Genomic DNA, 19,998 nt, shown 5'->3' with positions numbered 1-19,998 from the left:
CTCTCCATCCTCCCCACCTCCATCCCATCCTCCATCACTGTTCATATAAATTCATTCATACAATATGTGGTGTTTTTTGATTGGCTTCTTTCACTTAGCAAGAACTGATTTTTAATAATAGCAAATATTTCAGTGTTTTTATTATAAGCTAAATGCTTTTATGCATTAACTCATTGAATCCTTACAGTAACCTGTGAAGGTGATACTCTTGTTATCTCCATATACAGATAAAGAAACTGAAGGCACAGAGAAGTTTAAATAACTTGCCAAATGTCACAGAGATAGAAAGTGTGCCAGGCCTCAAATCAAGCTTGTGTTCTTAACCATTACCCCAATGTATGCCTTCTAAATTATAGCTCTTGATGAGAGGTTGCGAGGATAAAAATTATATTAATTGTCCAAGATTTTAGTATACAGAAGATTCAAAGGATTGCCCAACTTTTTACTAAGTTAGAAAGTGAAAGTGCTTCTTTTAAATTAGATGTCTGAATTCTTTTTTATTTTAGGATGGCCCAGCCACTGTTCTCACTTCTGTGAAGAAGAAAGTGAAGAATGTGGGGATTTTTCTGAAGGTAGGAAGAAGATAAATGAGCAGTATAGAAAGTACAGTGTACTCTGGGAGGCCGAGGCGGGTGGATTGCTCAAGGTCAGGAGTTCGAGACCAGCCTGAGCGAGACCCCGTCTCTACTAAAAATAGAAAGACATTATATGGACACCTAAAAATCTATATAGAAAAAATTAGCCGGGCATAGTGGCGCATGCCTGTAGTCCCAGCTACTCGGGAGGCTGAGGCAGTAGGATCGCTTGAGCCCAGGAGTTTGAGGTTGCTGTGAGCTAAGCTGACGCCACGGCACTCACTCTAGCCTGGGCAACAGAGTGAGACTCTGTCTCAACAACAAAAAAAAAAAAAAAAAAAAAAAAAAAAAAAAAAAAAGAAAGTACAGTGTAGTGAAGAAATGTAACCATATTGGCTAAAAACAGTTAAAATGATTTTTCTTACTATGACTCTTTCCCATAGAATGAAGATGAGGAAGAAGAGGAAGAGGAGAAAGATGAGGCAGAGGACCTTTTGGGAAGAGGTTCTCGGGCAGCATTACTTACAGAAAGAACACGAGTGAGTTTACTGTTTTAAATTACATTGATCTCTTAGCTGTTGTGTAGTTTACCTGTTCTGATAACTTGGGTTTTCTATTCATTAGAATGAGATGACTGCAGAAGAGAAGCGAAGAGCACATCAGAAGGAGCTGGCAGCTCAACTCAACGAGGAAGCAAAGAGGCGATTGACTGAGCAGAAGGGAGAACAGCAGATTCAGAAGTAAGAGTTTCATTGAACAGTAAGATTGTCTTAGGATTATGTGTGACTGCAGAAATTTCTCAATTTTTTTTTTTATCCCACTCCAGAGCTCGCAAATCTAACGTATCCTATAAAAACCCGTCTCTGATGCCTAAGGAACCACATATTCGGGAAATGAAGATCTATATTGATAAAAAATATGAGACTGTAATAATGCCTGTGTTTGGCATTGCAACACCTTTTCATATTGCCACAATCAAGGTACTAACATTCATTGCATCACGTTTCATCCATATAATTTCCTAAAATATTAATTGTGCTTACATAAATAATCTGGCTACCTCATCTCTCCCACTCTGCTACTTCAGACTCTGCCCCTCTTATTTATGATTTCCCTCTCTCCCTTATCCCTTGTTACCATTCTCCTTCCATTTTTCACTTTCTAGAAAGCTAAACTAGCCTAGAAACATAATTTGCCTATCTTCCCTTAAAGTTTTTTTTTGTTTGTTTTTTTTTTTTTTTTTTTTTTTTTTTGAGACAGAGTCTCACTTTGTTGCCCGGGCTAGAGTGAGTGCCATGGCGTCAGCCTAGCTCACAGCAACCTCAAACTCCTGGGCTCAAGCGATCCTACTGCCTCAGCCTCCCGAGTAGCTAGGACTACAGGCATGCACCACCATGCCCGGCTAATTTTTTCTATATATATTTTAGTTGTCCATATAATTTCTTTCTATTTTTAGTAGAGACGGGGTCTCACTCTTGCTCAGGCTGGTCTCGAACTCCTGACCTTGAGCGATCCACCCGCCTCGGCCTCCCAGAGTGCTAGGATTACAGGCGTGAGCCACCGCGCCCGGCCATAAAGTTTTTAAGCATTGTTTAACTTGGCAGTTGTATACGTGACTCAAGGTACTTTTAGAATTCAGTGATTCTTTTTTTTTTGAGACAGAGTCTTGCTCTGTTGCCTGGGCTAGAGTGCCGTGGCATCAGCCTAGCTCACAGCAACCTCAAACTCCTGGGCTCAAGCAATCCTCCTGCCTCAGCCTCCCAAGTAGCTAGGACTACAGGCATGCACCACCATGCCCGACTAATTTTTTCTATATATATTTTAGTTGTCCATATAATTTCTTTCTATTTTTAGTAGAGACGGGGTCTCACTCTTGCTCAGGCTGGTCTCGAACTCCTGACCTTGAGCGATCCACCCGCCTCGGCCTCCCAGAGTGCTAGGATTACAGGCGTGAGCCACCGCGCCCGGCCATAAAGTTTTTAAGCATTGTTTAACTTGGCAGTTGTATACGTGACTCAAGGTACTTTTAGAATTCAGTGATTCTTTTTTTTTTGAGACAGAGTCTTGCTCTGTTGCCTGGGCTAGAGTGCCGTGGCATCAGCCTAGCTCACAGCAACCTCAAACTCCTGGGCTAAAGCAATCCTTTTGCCTCAGCCTCCTGAATAGCTGAGACTACAGGCATGCACCACCATGCCCGGCTAATTTTTTCTATATATTTTTAGTTGTCCGGCTAATTTCTTTGTATTTTTAGTAGAGACGGGGTCTTGCTCTTGCTCAGGCTTGTCTTGAACTCCTGACCTTGAGTGATCCTCCCGCCTCGGCCTCCCAGAGTGCTAGGATTACATTACACTGAAGGCGCCCAGCCTTCAGTGATTCTTTCGGGAAACACATTTGGTTATATTTTTTTAAAAACAACTTATGCACGCACGTTCTCTGTGTGCGTGCGTGTGTGTGTGTGTGTGTGTGTGTGTGTGTGTTTATGTGTATGTGTTTATGAGTTAGATTGAGATTTACCAGTTAACTCTTGAGGGCACTCAACTGGTGATTCCTAACTTAATTTTAGCTTCTCTAATAACTACTAATCTTTATCTAGGAAAGAAACCTGGTATTGGGGGGAAGGGTATTGTTTTTTTTTTTTTTTTATGTTGTTCCTTTCTTTCAACAGAATATAAGTATGTCTGTGGAAGGAGATTATACTTACTTGCGAATCAACTTCTATTGCCCAGGCAGTGCTCTGGGGAGGAATGAGGGCAACATCTTTCCTAACCCTGAAGCAACTTTTGTCAAGGAAATGTGAGTACCCAGGAAAACAACCATCCCCAAATCCCTGCGGGCTGGCATAGTACTCAGAAACATTTCGTTCTCTGTGCCATGTTCTCCCCTACCTAGTAAATGGCAAAGCCTTCCTCAGTGGCACTTGTTTAAGATAAGATCACCTCACTGACTTTGTATTATTTTGGGGATTGACCCTAATTTAGAATCCTCAAAATATTTTATGCTTACTGCATTTTCTATTCCTTCGTGGTATGGAATGGGGTAATTTGAGGATGTTATTCCAGATTTGAAAAATGAAAATGTGATTTCTCTCACCCCAATGTTTTAGCCATTTATAACATTCTCCATTTAAGAGAGAAGAAAGGGAGATTTTTCGGCTTTCTAGACATTCATCACCATTCACTGGTACACTTTTCTCTTAAGAGATATTATGCCAGTTATAAAATACAGTGATAGGTATAGGTGACCTGGCCTGGTAAAGAAACTTCTTTAAGTGCTTTCCCTTTTCTACAGTACATACCGAGCTTCAAATATGAAGGCACCTGGAGAACAGACAGTACCAGCCTTGAACCTTCAGAATGCTTTCCGAATTATAAAAGAAGTACAGAAACGTTACAAGACTCGAGAAGCAGAAGAGAAAGAGAAGGAGGTGAGCCTGAACACAGATAGAGCACCTTTGCGCAAAAGGATGTGTGTGTTTTGTTGGGACACGTAGGGTGTATGAGGATTCACATTCATTTTCTTTTTGCTTAGGGCATTGTGAAACAAGACTCATTAGTGATTAATCTCAACCGGAGTAATCCCAAACTGAAAGATCTGTACATTCGCCCAAACATTGCCCAAAAGAGGATGCAGGGCTCACTGGAGGCCCATGTCAATGGTATGGATTATCTCTTACATGCTGGGGCTGTCTTCAGGCACACATTTGTAAGAGTGACAAAATAATATAATATGACAAGGAAATGCTGGGAGGAATCCACTTACGTTGCTGTGTGGCTAGAAGGAGAGAAAAGCTCTGTATAGCTGTTGGTGTTTCCTCTGACCCTATTCAAGTCATCCAGAAGACATGCAGTGCCTTTTGGCCTAACCTAATATGACACTTCTTCATTCTTTTCCCCAGGTTTCCGCTTCACATCTGTTCGAGGAGACAAAGTGGATATTCTGTACAATAACATCAAGCATGCTTTGTTCCAGCCCTGTGATGGAGAAATGATTATTGTCTTACACTTTCACCTCAAGGTAGATCTTTCTGCTTTACTATCAGGGAGCTCTTGGGCAAAATACTTGACTTCTCTCAGCTTCTTTCCTATAAAATAGTGATGAAAAACATCACATATCACATATGATCATTAAGGTGATTAAATAAAATAATGTTCATGAAGTCCACAGTGCCTGCCATCTAGAAGGTGCTAATAAGCATGTGTTCCTGTGGTGTGGTATGTTATGACCAGCAAAATATCAGATATTCTCTAAGTTCCTGTTTCTAAAATAGAAAACTTTATTTTATGACCTAGATCTGGTAAAAAATAAAATAGAAAATTTTGCTTTAGACAAAATTTGTTACCAGCATAGTCTACAAAGTCCCTATAATAAACAGGAGTACTTTTAAAAATGTACATTCTTTCACAATCCCAAACATTATTATTTATGATGACACCGGGCATGGGTTAATTATTTTTGGTTACATGCTGTGGAGGCTCAAATTTGGATCACTGCCATTTCTGACACAGATATTTTTATGTTTTCGTGTTTACTCACATTTTTCCTTTTTGTCTGTTGGATATCCTAAGTCTTCTATCTTGTTCTCTCTGCTTATTATGCAATCAGAATGCCATCATGTTTGGGAAGAAGCGGCACACAGATGTACAGTTCTACACAGAAGTAGGAGAGATAACCACGGATTTGGGGAAACATCAGCATATGCATGACCGAGATGACCTCTATGCTGAGCAGGTCTGTGAAATTTAGTATTGTATTTATAAGGTAGTGAGGTAGGATGAGGTCCAAATCTGAGCTCAGGAATTACTATATTTTATAAAAAAACAACTTTCAAATCTGTGCAGAACAACTCAAGTATTTGCTGAGATGATGTAATGTAATGGCTTATGGATCAGTTAGGTTGCAGACACAGCTTGATAGTTAATAGTGTGGTGGCCTTAAATGGGGTGTATGTACATAATGTTATCATAATTATGAGAATTAAGGACTACAAAAGCACTTAAGACTTTCTGAGGGGAGATACAATTAATAATATGATGGCTGCAGTTAATATTTTTCTTCTACAGATGGAACGAGAAATGAGGCACAAACTGAAAACAGCCTTTAAAAATTTCATTGAGAAAGTAGAGGCTCTGACTAAGGAGGAACTGGAATTTGAAGTGCCTTTTAGGGACTTGGGGTAACATCTCATCTTCTTTTTGGCCTGAAGTTTCACTGCTCTGCCTTTTAGAAAAATGGATTATTCTTCCTTTAATAATGATTGAATATATCATATCCCTTTTTCCTATGACTAGTAATCTTTGTAATATGCACTCTCTCTTGAAAATTTTTGAGGATTTGGGTGAGTGGCTAAGACTGAGGCTTCCTCTAGAGATGAATCTCCAGTGAGTATGCTAGAGCCAGGTTTGCAGTGGAGAAAGGGAAGAGTTTGTTGTAGTAGCAGCAGTTTCTCTTGTGATGAGCTCAGTCTTTATGAGTTTCTTCTCTGTTCTCTTTCAGATTTAATGGAGCTCCCTATAGGAGCACCTGCCTCCTGCAGCCCACTAGCAGTGCGCTGGTAAATGCTACAGAATGGGTCAGTATTTCTTATGTCTGTTTAGTAAAATTGTTAGACAAGAAAGGAGGGTAGTTGTTTTGATCGTAATTATTGTGATTTTTCCTTTTTTTTTTTTTTGTGAGACAGAGTCTCACTCTGTTGCCCAGGCTAGAGTGCCGTGGCATCAGCCTAGCTAACAGCAATCTCAAACTCCTGGGCTCAAGTGATCCTCCTGCCTCAGCCTCCCGAGTAGCTGGGGCTACAGGCATGTGCCACTATGCCTGCTAATTTTTTCTATATATTTTTAGTTGTCCAGCTAATTTTCTTTCTATTTTTAGTAGAGATGGGGTCTCGCTCTTGCTCAGGCTGGTCTCGAACTCCGGAGCTCAAAAGATCCTCCCGCCTCAGCCTCCCAGAGTGCTAGGATTACAGGCGTGAGCCACGGCACCCGGCTTTTTTTTTTTTTTTTGAGATACAGTCTTGCTCTGTTACCCAGGCTAGAGTACAGTGCCATGATAATAGCTCAGTGCAACTTCCCAACTCCTGGGCTCAAGCAGTCCTGCCTCAGCCCCCTGGGTAGCTGGGACTACAGGCACGTGCCACCATGCCCAACTAATTTTTATTTATTCATTTTTTTTGCAAAGATGGGGTCGTGTTGTTGCCCAGGCTGTTCTCTGCTGGCCTCAAGCATTCCTCCTGCCTTGGTCTCCCAAAGTGCTAGGATTTCAGACGTGAGCTACTGTGCCTGGCCATGATTTTCATTTTGGATATTTACTTATTTTAGACTTAAAAACTCATTGAACAAATGATTCTCTGTTTTTTTGTTTCTTCTTTGTTTGTTTGTTTTTTTAATGCAGAGTCTCTCTCTGTTGCCCAGGTTAGGGTGCCGTTGCATCAGCCTAGCTTACAGCAACCTCAAAGTCCTGGGCTCAAGCGATCCTCCTGCCTCAGCCTCCTGAGTAGCGGGGCTATAGGTGCCTGCCACTGGACCCAGCTATTTTTTTTTTTCTATTTTTAGTAGAGACAGGGTCTCACTCTTGCTTAGGCTGGTCTCGAACCCCTGAGCTCAAACGATCCTCCCGCCTCAGCCTACCAGAGTGCTAGGATTATGGGCGTGAGCCACCACCGTGCAGGCCAGAACAAATGATTCTTTAAGTTTCTGTAAATAGTTTCTTTTAAATACTCACTTTGTGAGCTTCCTCAGATTTATTCGCCTTGCAAGAATACTTTGATCTTAGAGATCTTTTTACTGGGTCTTCTTAGTATGTAGTACTGCTTCAGTCTTTCCTCAAAAAACAACTTAGTTATCCTTTCTGTGATGATTTAGATCCTGAAAGTATTTGAAAATACAGGTGCTTTGGGGGAAATAGTAAATGCTAATGATCCAGTTTCTCCCTGACAGCCACCTTTTGTGGTGACATTGGATGAAGTGGAGCTGATACACTTTGAGCGGGTCCAGTTTCACCTGAAGAACTTTGATATGGTAATTGTCTATAAGGACTACAGCAAGAAAGTTACAATGATCAATGCCATTCCTGTAGCCTCTCTTGACCCCATCAAGGAATGGTTGAAGTAAGTAAATCTGCCAGCAATCTCCCATTTACTCCATGAGACCCATGTTATAGAATTCAAGTATGGTTTGTGGTACATAAAAATCTACTAATGTACTTAAGGTGAGACTGCCTGTGGGTTAAGTTACAGACCAGGACTTGAAAATTTGGAATCCATCAGACATGGGGCTGATCACTTTTTACTGAATACCTAACATTAGTTTATGGATACTTACGCAAGGAAAATCAAAATCTAAGATCTTTCTTGAGTCTACTTGACAGATGTATGAAATGTCTATATAGGTGTATAATTATTTACACAAAGCAGATGGCATCGTTCTTACAGTTCTCCATTTTTACTGAAAGATGAGATGGAATTTTTTTTTAACATCCACATACTCACACTTTAAGTTAAAAAATTTTAATATGGAAATACCAGAATTCCAATAAACAGAGAGATGTCACCCCTCGGGATAACGGGTGATGCTTGCATAGCCATGAGTATAGTTTGCTCTGCCCTTCCACACTTCCTCATTATCTGGGAAGGGGAAGAGGCTATAAATGTAAATCTCCTCTTATCAAATTGGTTGCAAACTTATAAATAAGCTGAGAAAAAGAGAAATTTTACAATTTCCGTAAGGATTTTCGTAAGAAAAATGCAGATAGGTGATATAAGATCTCAAATATTATGTATAAATATATATGACCTTTTAATCAGCTTTCTTGAGGTACAATTTACATGTAATAAAATGTACCAATTTATATGATATGAGTTTTAACAAATGTATACAATCTTTTTTTTTTTTTTTTTTTTTTTTTTTTGTTGAGACAGAGTCTCACTTTGTTGCCCAGGCTAGAGTGAGTGCCGTGGCGTCAGCTTAGCTCACAGCAACCTCAGACTCCTGGGCTTAAGCGATCCTACTGCCTCAGCCTCCCGTAAATGTATACAATCTAATATCTACCATTACAATCAAGATATAGAATGTTTTCGTTACTCCAGAAGTTCCTCATACTCCTCTTTTAGTCAGTCTCCTTCCTCAATCCCATCCCTGGTTTCTAACAGCATACATTTTGCCTCTTCTAGAATTTTACATAAATAGAATTGTACAATATGTAATTTTTTGTATCTTGTATCCTTCCCTTAGCATAATGCTTTTGAAATTTATCCAAGTTGATGAAATCTGATCATCTTTTCCTTTCGTATTTAGTACTTCTGCTTCTCATGTCCTATCATATACATTTTGCCTATCCCAAGTCATAAAAATTTTCTCTTCTGGAGTTTATAGGTTTGGGCTTATATATCTATGTATGTGATACATTTCAAGTTACATTTTATTGTGGTATAATGTTCAAGTTATATATTTTGCATGTAAATACCCAATTATTCTGACATCATTTATCAAAAAGATTATCCCTTCCCCATTGAATTACCTAGCATCCTTGTAAAAAAACAAAAGCAAAAAAAACAATTGACCATGTAAGAGAGGGTCTATTTCTAGACTGTATTCTGTTTCATTAGTATATGTCTGTCATTATACAAGTATCATACTGTTTAGATTGTTATAGCTTCATAATGTTGAAATCACATAGTGTAAGTCCTGTACCCTTATTCGTTTTCAAAATTATTTTGGGTATTTTATATAAATTTTAGAATCATCTTGTTTATTTCCTCCAAAAAGCCTGAAGCAATTTCAGTAGTTTGCATTGAATCTGTACATTAATTAGGGAAGAATTAGCATCAGAACAATATTGAGTCTTCTAATCTATGAACATGGAATCTCCATTTCTTTAGATCTTTTTCAATTTCTTTCAGCAGTGCTTTATAGTTAAGAATATACAGATCTTATGTGTATTTTGTTAAATTTATTCCTAAATACTTCATACTTTTTGAAGTGATTATAAATGGTATTTTTAAAATTTCCAATTACTTGTTTCTAGTATAGAAAAATACAGTTGAATTTTTTACATTGACTACTTATTTCCTATTTATGCAATTGTATCATCTATGGATATAGTTTTACTTCCTCCTTCACAGTCTCTGTGCCTTTTATTTTTCTTGCCTTACTGTACTGTCTAGGATTCCTAATACAATGCTGAATAGAAGCTGTGAGAGCAGATATCCTTGTGTTATTTCTGATTCTGAGAGGAAAGTATACAGTCTTTCACTATTAATATTACCTGTAAGGTTTTACGGAGGGGTCTTTTATATTATTTACATATTTACCATTCCCGGTGCTGATCTTTCCCTTGTATAGTTGGAAGCTTCTCTCTGCTTTCATTTTCCTTCTGCCTGATAAACCTCCTTAAGCATTTCAGATGTAGGATTTCTGGTGACAAATTCTCTAAACTTTTTTCTTGAAAAGTATTTTATTTCACTTTGATTTCAGAAAGATGTTTTTGCAATTCTAAATTGACAGTCTTTGAGTATTTAGCTTAGGTTGCTCCGTTGTCTGCTGGATTGCAGACTTTTTGATGAGACATCTCCTGTCATTCTTTTTTCCTGTGTACAGATTATCTTTTTTCCTCAGGCTGATTGAAGATTTTCTGTTCCTCATTGTTTTTCAGCAGTTTATTAGGTGCTTTGGTGCAGTTTAGTTTATTCTGCCTGGTGTTTATTGAGCTTCTAAGATACGTGGTTTTATAGCTTTCATCACATTTGGAAATATTTTGACCATTATTCATCAAATATTTTTGTTTCCTCAGTCCCCCCACCTTTTTTTCTGAGACTAATCACACAAGTATTTTTCATTTCTCTCATCATACTCAGATTTCCCTCTTCCTTCTTGGAGGATATTTATGATAGCTTTTTTAACATCTTTGTCTGCTACTTCCATCCATCATGTTTGTATTTTCTGAATCTGTTTCTGTGGGTTGATTTTTCTCCTGATTCTTCATATACCTAGTAATTTGTGATTAGTTACCAAACATTGTGACTCTATATTTTTGGGTGCTATATTGTGTTACATTATTTAAAATTTTTTAAATTTTATTCTAGGATACAGTCAAGTTTGATCTTTCAAGGCTTGTTCTGAAATGTCATTAGTGTAAGATTGGAACAGCCTTTAGTCTAGGTCACTACTGAGGCAACTCTCTTCTCTACCTAATATCCCTGTATATTGTGAGGTCTTTCCACTGAAGCTGGTGGGAAGAAGAATTATTTCTAGTTCTGTGTGAGATCTAGAAATTGGCCTACTGCTTTCCAGTACTTCTTTGTGCAGCTCATTATCTTTCATGCATGTGTTGGTCACTCCGTGGCCAAAGACTTGGGAAGACACCCCTGCAGATCTCCAGAGCTTTCTCTCTGTGTAACTCTTTCCTCCAGTACTCTGTCCCACAAATTCTAGCAGTCTCAGCCTTCGCAAATCTTATTTTCTCTTTCAATTCCTGGAGACCGCTAGGTTCTGGTTGAGTGTTCTCCCGTCCTGCATAGTAGACTGGGAACTGCCATTAGACAGAAAACTGGGATGACAATTATAAAACAACACCTAGTCTGTTTCTTCTTTCAGGGATTACAGTCTTGTGCTTTTTATCCAATGTTTGAAAACTATTGCTTCATATTTTGTTTGGTTTTCTAGTTGTTTAAGGTAGAAAACTAAATCTTGTCCTTGTTACTCCATCATGGCTGGAAGTGGAAGTTTCAGTGTACATGATATTGCCTAAAGTACATTTATGCCAGTGGTTCTCAGGCAGATTTTATGCTGAAGGTTTGTTGTTATCTTTACTATTGTCACTCATTTTAGTTATTTTTTCTTATTCACCCACTTGAACACATTAATTGCCATGTGAGTTATGTTTAACTCACATTTAAATACAAATTCACAGCTTAGAGCCTCAGGAATCATATGTAACTCACACATCTCTTTACCTTAGGAGCTACATGAACTATTTTTCCAGTTGCATATAATTCATTCACAGAATAAAAAATAAATTTTTCATTAATTTAGAAAAGATCGTTTTGTTTTTGTTATTTTTATTCTATTTTCGGAATAAGACATGATGCCCCCAAGGAAAAAACAATTTTTCTAGTTGAATTGAATAAGAGAAAGTCATTTGAGCATCTTCCAAATACAGTACACTTTAGGTACCTTAAGAAAAAAAAAAACCATTGCTACCTTCAAATAGACTTTGCGTCAAATAAACAAGACATAGCAAAGCAGTGGAAGATTGAGGAGGGAAGGCCAGGGCCTGTGAAAATTGTCCCTGTTTCTTATTAATAATTATAGTAGTATGAGTGATCAAAGCTATAAATTAAGAATGACCGAAGTGGTTATGAGTTAAGACTTGCGAATAAGATTGGAATCAGCGAGAGAGTGGGAATAGCATGGGTGAATAGGAGGGAAGACTGAGTGATAAACAGGGAAATTGGTGCTTAAGGAAGAAAATGGAAGCGAGGGAGGGGAAGATCTGCTCTCATACATTTAGGAAAAGATTATCTGCTTTTCAGGGATGCTAATGAGCAAGATGACACTGGACATTTTCAGAAAATATAGAAGATTGGTTTTGACTTTGTAATGTCATTTCTCTCAGTTCCTGTGACCTGAAATACACAGAAGGAGTACAGTCCCTCAACTGGACTAAAATCATGAAGACCATTGTTGATGACCCTGAAGGCTTCTTTGAACAAGGTGGCTGGTCTTTCCTGGAGCCTGAGGGTGAGGTGCGTGAGTGTGAAGTTTCTTTTCTGGTACACAGTGTTGCCTGCTGTCATTTGGGCGGTTAGGAGAATGGCACATGTATCGTACATAGGGGACCAGACCAACTGGGAGAAGCTCTGAGCACAACATGGTATTATTGTTTCTCCAGATTAGTTTTACAGGTGAACGATAAATTGATTGGGTATTGATAGCTACTGGTAAGATTTCTTTGAAATTATAAAAAACTGTTCCTCAGTGAGTTTTCTTAGTATTTGGAAAAAAGATTTTGAGGACATTTTACAAAAACTATTTTCTAATCCATTGAAGTGAAAATGGAGAAAAAATTATTTTTTAAAAAATGGTCCTCCCACTTCTGCACAATGCATTATTTACATAAAGGGTCTTTCTGTTGTTAATTTGCCTGGGCAAGGAAGGATGTAGTGAGTCTTTGAGAAATATGAATTAGATGTTTAAGGTCTCTAATAATGGCACCTTACCAATAATTTTAGACAAGTCATTTTATCTCTTGGTCATTCAGGTTTTTTGTTTTTGTTAAAAATGGGTTGGATTAATTTGTTAAGTTAATAAGGTGAATGTAAAAAAATAAAAACAGTAAATAGTACCATGCTCTTTCTAATTCACCAGGGAAGTGATGCTGAGGAAGGGGATTCAGAGTCTGAAATTGAAGATGAGACTTTTAATCCTTCAGAAGATGACTATGAAGAGGAAGAGGAAGATAGTGATGAAGATTATTCTTCAGAAGCAGAAGAATCAGGTTAGTCTTTATAGGGGAAAAGTTTGTCATGGCTTCCTAATCTGATGTGATTTCTGAGAAGTTTTTTTTAGAAAGGAAGAATTCTGTCATTCCATTCCTGCATAAGGACTAATGCTTAATTTTATTCCAGACTATTCTAAGGAATCATTGGGCAGCGAAGAAGAAAGTGGAAAGGATTGGGATGAACTGGAGGAAGAAGCCCGAAAAGGTTAAAAAAAAATTTTGTTGTTGTTTTATTTTACTTATTCATTTATTTACGTACAAATTTCTAACACGGTTTGGTATTTTGAAGTGGTAGTCGTAGTAGCCTAATGAGAGTAACAAAAGAACACTATAAAACTGATTTGGAGCCATAGCTACAACTTCATTAAACAAAGAGAAAATGAGGTCTGCAACATGTTCATACTTTCCAGTCAACATAAGTGGCTAACTGGATGCTTTATTCATCTGCGCAAGCCCCCAGTGTGCTCGTAGCCATGATCTCCACATAGTCATGTAAGAATCCAGAATTTGCCTATTTAGTTTCCAAATATGCATCCTTTAATAGTCTTAACTTTCTGGGCCTCTTCCAGGTTAGGAATATCTTTTTTTTTTTTTCCTTCGAGACAGCGTCTCGCTCTGTTGCCCAGGCTAGAATGCTGTGGCATCAGCCTAGCTCACAGCAACCTCAAACTCCTGGGCTCAAGTGATCCTCCTGCCTCAGCCTCCTGAATAGCTGGGACTACAGGCATGCGCCACCATGCCCGGCTAATTTTTTCTATTTTTAGTAGAGACAGGGTCTCACTTTTGCTCAGGCTGGTCTCAAACTCCTGAGCTCAAGCAGTCCTCCCACCTCAGCCTCCCAGAATGCTAGGATGACAGGTGCAAGCCACCACTGGCCAGGAATGTCTTTATAATGCTAATCTAGTTACTCTGAAACCAAATCCCAAATATAAAGGATGAAAAGAAAATATTTATTATCTACTGTGTCCAAAGCATTGTGATAAGGTACGTTTCATAGGTTACTTTATTTAATCCTTAAATTATTCTTCCTTTTATAAATAAACCAGGACTCAGAAAAGTTAAATATTTGTCCAAGGTCTCACAACTAGTAAGTGACTGAGTAAAGATTAAAATTCCAGTCTGACTCCAAAATGCATTCTGCCAGTAATATTAGGTACCTAAAGCTAACCTATAATTAACTAATAATGCCTCTTTCTTCTATTTAGCGGACCGTGAAAGTCGTTATGAGGAAGAAGAAGAACAGAGTCGAAGTATGAGCCGGAAGAGGAAGGCATCTGTGCACAGTTCAGGCCGTGGCTCTAACCGGGGTTCCAGACACAGCTCTGCACCCCCCAAGAAAAAGAGGAAGTAACTTCTGAACTTTGGCCCTGAGCTCCATTCTTCCTCCAGCCAACCCCTGAAAAATTTTACATGACATAGAAACTGTATTTTTCCTTTTGTTTTGTTTTGAAGTTTTGCCATTTGTGTTTATGGGTTTAGGGGGCCATTTGTGTGGACCAATCTACTCGGGGAATTCCAGGCCCACCAGGACACGTGCCAATGGCCCCATTCAGATGGCAAGGGAGGAGGTGTTCTTGAAGACTGGCGGAGGCTCCCACTGTTAATAAATATCGTTTCATTCCTCTCTCTTCCTCTCACCTTCTGCCAGGACATCGATGGCTTCTGACATCTTATTTTTTGGTGTCTCAAAACTATATTTCCAAGACAATGGTACAAAGTGACCCTTATCTACCTGTACCATGGTTATTGACCAGCAGATTCAATCCTCTATCCTACCCTACTGCCATGACCTTCTTCACGTCTCTCTAAGTTTTCTCTTGGCAATACTCAAGAAAAGGTTCTTGGAATTTGCTAATGGTTGTGATAAACCAGACAACTTGAGCTAGTGAGGCAGTTTGGGCTGGTGCCTTCGTCTGAGTTTTCCTGTTTTCTTGACTCATGCAGATTCTGAGGTATTTCTGCTGCTTTGGAAGACATAAGAAACAGTGACACTCCCTGGCTCGGTTATTTCTCCTTACAAATTCACATATGGTACAATGATATAAGGCAAAATTACCACTATCTTCTTTTCTTTTTCCTGATATATCTAAGGAAGAATGGTTGTGCCTCATATACTGCTTCTAGTGAAATCTAGAGGAAGGCTCAAAGGAGTCAACATTTAGATCTGGAAGGGGCAAGTCATGCCTTGGGCCTAGAATACCCTGATGAGAAAAGAGAAGAGGAAGGGAGGCCACATCTACAACACAGCCTCTCATCACTGCTGCTCCTTATTTTTACTTGTCTTGCATTGTCCTGTATTTATCACAGTTTCTGTTTAACAGCTTTTTAAGTATTTGGGGAGTTTATCTTGCCATCCTCCCCTTCTGGTTCTCTGCGCCCACCTGTCCCACTGCATTTCCTTCCGTGTTCTGTGACTTTAAAAGAAGGGGGGGAGGGGTCTTGGATTTTATGTTTGTTTGTTTTTTCTCTTTAGCAGTAGGACTTGATATTTTCAATTTTGGAAGAACTAAAAGCTAAATAAACTGTGGGGTTTTTTGTTGTTGTTTTGTTTTTATAAATTCACCTTTTTTGATTGTTCTCCAGTTCCTGAAAGCAAGCCTGCTTCTCACCTGGTAAAGCACTTAGGTGTTAGAGAAAAATGCCTTTATCCAGCTAGTCTTACAAAAATAAACTTTCATCATTCTAAACTTTCATTATTAGGTTCAGAGATACTAGACATCACAGTAAACCAAATTGATGGTATAGCAAGTTACTTTATAAGAGACTTTTTGCTATGTTTCCCTCAGATTTTAGAATAGAATAGCACTTAATTCCTTCATGAAAACAAATCCTCAGTCATCTCCTTGTAAATAGCGTGGAGGGCAGCAGCTGCTTGAAGGGAAACCTTCAGCCTTCCTATTGGGGTAGCCTGGTCTTCAGGGCTAACAACTGTTGGGAAAGGAAAAGAATAGTGTCAGACAACAGCATCTTTCAATTAAACACTTTAATACCTGGTATTTGTTGGGTTAGATGCTGGTGATACTAAATGAAGTTACTAGGCCATTTCATAAGGGGACCGAGTTTAGTGAAGGAGAAAGGAATATAGGGTCATCACAACGTATTGTGAAGATGCTATAACGAAAGCTCGTGGTGCTTTAGGGACACAAAGCGGTACCAACACCAGAATGGAGAAATTGGAAAAGGGTTTCTAGAGATAATTCATGAGCTAAGTCTTTTAAAAAGTAAAGGATACTCTAAGCATATGCCAAGACACAAGAATATGATGAGTCTGGAAAACTTCAAGAGTATAGTTTCAACTGAAGATTTTAGAAGTGGCTTCCTATGTGGGTTTTAGAAAGACAACTCCATTATTGGAGAATATATTCAAGGTGAGCAGAGGTAAACCAGGAGAGTAGTTATAAGGCTGTTGTGGTAATTCCATGGGGGAATGAAAGTCTGAAGTTTAACAGTGGGGGTGGAGAGGTGGGGACAGATTCAAAACATTTAAGAGGTAAAATTAGAATTCTGTGATTGAATGTTGGGAGTGAGGAATAGGTTGGAATAAAGGATGACTATGCTAATCTGGATAACAAAATGAACAGTGGGTAAGAATACAAGGTACAAAGTTGTCATCAGGGGAGTTTGAGGTACCAACGGGACATACAAGTAGTGGTATCTGTTAGTCTGTTGTAAGTCTAGATTGTATTAAAAATCTGGTCTAGAAACAGATTTGCGATTATTTCTAGACTATAATTAAAAGCCTGAGAATGGATGCAATCACACAGGAAGAGGATATGGGGGGGGGAGGGGGGAAGACCAAGGATTGAATTAGCAGAATCCCACATTTACAGGAATAGGTAAGGAAAAGGAAACAGAACCATCCAGAGAATGATAGGGAGTCATAATATCCTAAACATCAAGGGAGAACAGTTTAAAAAGGGGAATGAGCAATGATACTGAGGTTTAGCAAGGTCAAGTAAGGTGAGTAATAAAACCAATTGGATTTGGCAATTAGAAAAATTGGTAACAGTAAAGTGCTTGGAATGTAAACGATCTTAATGGAAGAGTATCTAGGAGGTACAAAAACAATACTGTGGACTGATCACTCAGCAAGAATGTGAAGGAGTTGAGTTTTTTTTTTTTTTTTTTTTTGAGACAAAGTCTCACTCTGTTGCCCCGGCTAGAGTGAGTGCCGTGGCGTCAGCCTAGCTCACAGCAACCTCAAACTCCTGGGCTCAAGCGATCCTACTGCCTCAGCCTCCCGAGTAGCTGGGACTACAGGCATGCACCACCATGCCCGGCTAATTTTTTTTTCTATATATATTTTTAGCTGTCCATATAATTCTTTCTATTTTTAGTAGAGATGGGGTCTCGCTCTTGCTCAGGCTGGTCTCGAACTCCTGAGCTCAAACGATCCGCCCACCTCGGCCTCCCAGAGTGCTAGGATTACAGGCGTGAGCCACCGCGCCCGGCCAGGAGTTGAGTTTTAAAGTGTTAAGGGAGAAGGTAGCTATAGGGCCAGGAAGCAGAGTTTTGGTTTTTTTTAAATCAGACCAACATGGTTTAAAGCTTGGGTGGAAGGGAGGCCATAATGAGGAAATCACTATAAATTTTTTTGATGATTAAAAATTGAGGGGCCAGGCGAGGTGGTTCATACCTATAATCCTAGCACTCTGGGAGGCCAAGGTGGGTGGATTGTTTGAGCTCAGGAGTTCGAGACCAGACTGAGCAAGAGCGAGACCCCATCTCTACTAAAAATAGAAATTATATGGACAACTAAAAATATATATAGAAAAAATTAGCCGGGCATGGTGGCACATGCCTGTAGTCCCAGCTACTTGGGAGGCTGAGGCAGGAATGGATTGCTTGAGCTCAGGAGTTTGAGGTTGCTGTGAGCTAGGCTGATGCCACGGCACTCTAGCCTGAGCTACAGAGTGAGACTCTGTCTCAAAATAAATAAATAAATAAATAATAAAAATTGAGAAGCATTCATTGGCTTTGGGGATTTTGAAGTCACTAGAGAAAGCTTAAGGTGGTTTTCCTTATGAATAAAGGGCATGAAGGTCAAGAAGAGCATGGCATGTTTAGGAATGGGAACAGAAGTAGAAATTGGGAGTGAGTTGGAAAATGGCTGGCACAGGTAACATCATTTGCCACATGTCAGGCTCTGTCCTAAGCCCTTAATCCTCCCATCACCCCTTACTTAATTGCTCCCTTAGTCTTCACAACAATCCTAGGGGATAGAGACTGCTATTATCCCCATTTTAGAGTTGAGGAAACAGGCACAGAGAGGTTAAATAACTATCAAGATCAGCTGGAAAGATACTAGAGGAATATAATGAATCTTGTCTAAAATTTGAACTTTTTAACACTCGGTCTGAGAAGTATTTCTCAAAACATTTTTATGAGCAATAAGAGCAATTTTATATCATGATTCATTAAACAACAGTACATAAAACAAGTTTCACAAAACAGTAGGTGCAATGTACTGATATTTTCTTTTCCACAGTTTTGGTTTGCTTTTTTCTTTTTTTTTTTTTTTTTTTTTTTTTTGTTGAGACAGAGTCTCACTTTGTTGCCCAGGCTAGAGTGAGTGCCGTGGCGTCAGCTTAGCTCACAGCAACCTCAAACTCCTGGGCTCAAGCGATCCTACTGCCTCAGCCTCCCGAGTAGCTGGGACTACAGGCATGCGCCACTATGCCCGGCTAATTTTTTCTATATAGATTTTTAGGTGTCCATATAATGTCTTTCTATTTTTTTAGTAGAGACGGGGTCTCGCTCAGGCTGGTCTCGAACTCCTGACCTTGAGCAATCCACCCGCCTCGGCCTCCCAGAGTGCTAGGATTACAGGCGTGAGCCACCGCGCCCGGCCAGGTTTGCTTTTTTCAAATTCTCATGACTTGCTAATTTAATTTCACCATCCACTAATGGGTTGATGAAACATTGGTCTAGTGGATAATTTTAAATGCCCAATAGATCCTAGCAGATAAGATAGGTAAAGTCCCAGGAATGTAAGGTAACGGGAGCAGTGAGGACTGGATAGAGCAGTGTTTAAGGGAGGAGGAACAGGACTAAAAAAATCAAGCTCTTAAAAGCACAGGTAAACCTGATTAACCTGAAAAGGAATTACTGAAAAGGATACATTCTAAAGGCATTTAAATGCAAATATTTTTAAAGCATGCTGATCTATAGCAAACTGTAGAAGGATTTAAGAAGAATGCAATGATTAAATTTATCATGTAGAAACATTTACTGTAGTAGATGGAAATGCAGTGGCAGAAACCAGTGTTAGGGAGACCAGTTTAGAAAACAATTACAGTAGTGGGTACGCAGTCAAGATTCAAGTAGAATTGATAAGGAAAACCCCCATCTATTACTTGGTGCTTCAGCCAGCTGAGACCCCCACCCCTCACGGAAGACCCACATCAATATAATACTAGCTTATTACCTGGCACATCAGCATAACACTAAACCTATTACCTGGAACATCAACTAACCTATTACCTGGCACATCAACATAATACCTATTTCCTGACACATCAACTAACCTATTACCTGGCAGCGCATTAGCCACCTGAGACCCCGCCCCTCGGACCACCCCAACTTAATAAAAGTGGGAAAAATCGTGTAGATGGGGCTCAGAATTTGGTGGTGAGACCCCTCTGAGCCTGCCGGGCAATAAACTTTGATTCTCCAACTCTCCGTGTGCCACTCGGTTTGTCCTCGGGACCACTCGCTGTAACACTTGCTATAAACAGAATGTCTAAGACTTGGTGACCAATGAATATAAGGGAAGAGAAGGGAGTTGGTGTTTGTATAAGACTGAGTGCATGATAACACATCAACAGAGAAGGAGTATCAGCTGCCTTTACGAACTTTATATGCTCAAAAGAGGTCAGAAATTCTGATGTTTAAATTTGATTGAAATGAAAAGATCTTGTCTTTTTAAAAA

At 39.2% G+C, this 19,998-nt stretch overlaps 2 protein-coding genes across 2 annotated transcripts in view; one reads left to right on the top strand and one right to left on the bottom strand.

The window, feature by feature from the left end:
- Window positions 1-15,625, top strand: part of SUPT16H (SPT16 homolog, facilitates chromatin remodeling subunit) — a 35,195-nt gene extending 19,570 nt beyond the window's left edge. Inside the window, exons 11-26 of the mRNA XM_069463066.1 lie at window positions 507-572; window positions 1,019-1,114; window positions 1,200-1,315; window positions 1,402-1,555; window positions 3,241-3,368; window positions 3,864-3,999; window positions 4,104-4,230; window positions 4,471-4,589; window positions 5,178-5,303; window positions 5,636-5,748; window positions 6,069-6,144; window positions 7,508-7,677; window positions 12,183-12,312; window positions 12,935-13,064; window positions 13,195-13,272; window positions 14,273-15,625. Of these exons, the coding sequence (XP_069319167.1) occupies window positions 507-572; window positions 1,019-1,114; window positions 1,200-1,315; window positions 1,402-1,555; window positions 3,241-3,368; window positions 3,864-3,999; window positions 4,104-4,230; window positions 4,471-4,589; window positions 5,178-5,303; window positions 5,636-5,748; window positions 6,069-6,144; window positions 7,508-7,677; window positions 12,183-12,312; window positions 12,935-13,064; window positions 13,195-13,272; window positions 14,273-14,418 (1,911 nt within the window). The 3' untranslated portion in view covers window positions 14,419-15,625. The remainder of the gene's footprint in view (window positions 1-506; window positions 573-1,018; window positions 1,115-1,199; window positions 1,316-1,401; window positions 1,556-3,240; window positions 3,369-3,863; window positions 4,000-4,103; window positions 4,231-4,470; window positions 4,590-5,177; window positions 5,304-5,635; window positions 5,749-6,068; window positions 6,145-7,507; window positions 7,678-12,182; window positions 12,313-12,934; window positions 13,065-13,194; window positions 13,273-14,272) is intronic.
- A 257-nt stretch (window positions 15,626-15,882) lies between these two features.
- Window positions 15,883-19,998, bottom strand: part of RPGRIP1 (RPGR interacting protein 1) — a 46,751-nt gene continuing 42,635 nt past the window's right edge. Inside the window, exon 24 of the mRNA XM_069492636.1 lies at window positions 15,883-15,995. Coding sequence (XP_069348737.1) covers window positions 15,883-15,995 — 113 coding nt within the window. The remainder of the gene's footprint in view (window positions 15,996-19,998) is intronic.

The sequence above is a fragment of the Eulemur rufifrons genome, chromosome 2 (genome assembly GCF_041146395.1).
Source record: "Eulemur rufifrons isolate Redbay chromosome 2, OSU_ERuf_1, whole genome shotgun sequence".
NCBI classification, from domain to species: Eukaryota; Metazoa; Chordata; class Mammalia; order Primates; family Lemuridae; genus Eulemur; species Eulemur rufifrons.
The sequence above is the reverse complement of the archived record's forward strand: the minus strand, read 5'-3'. Positions and strand labels throughout refer to the sequence as shown.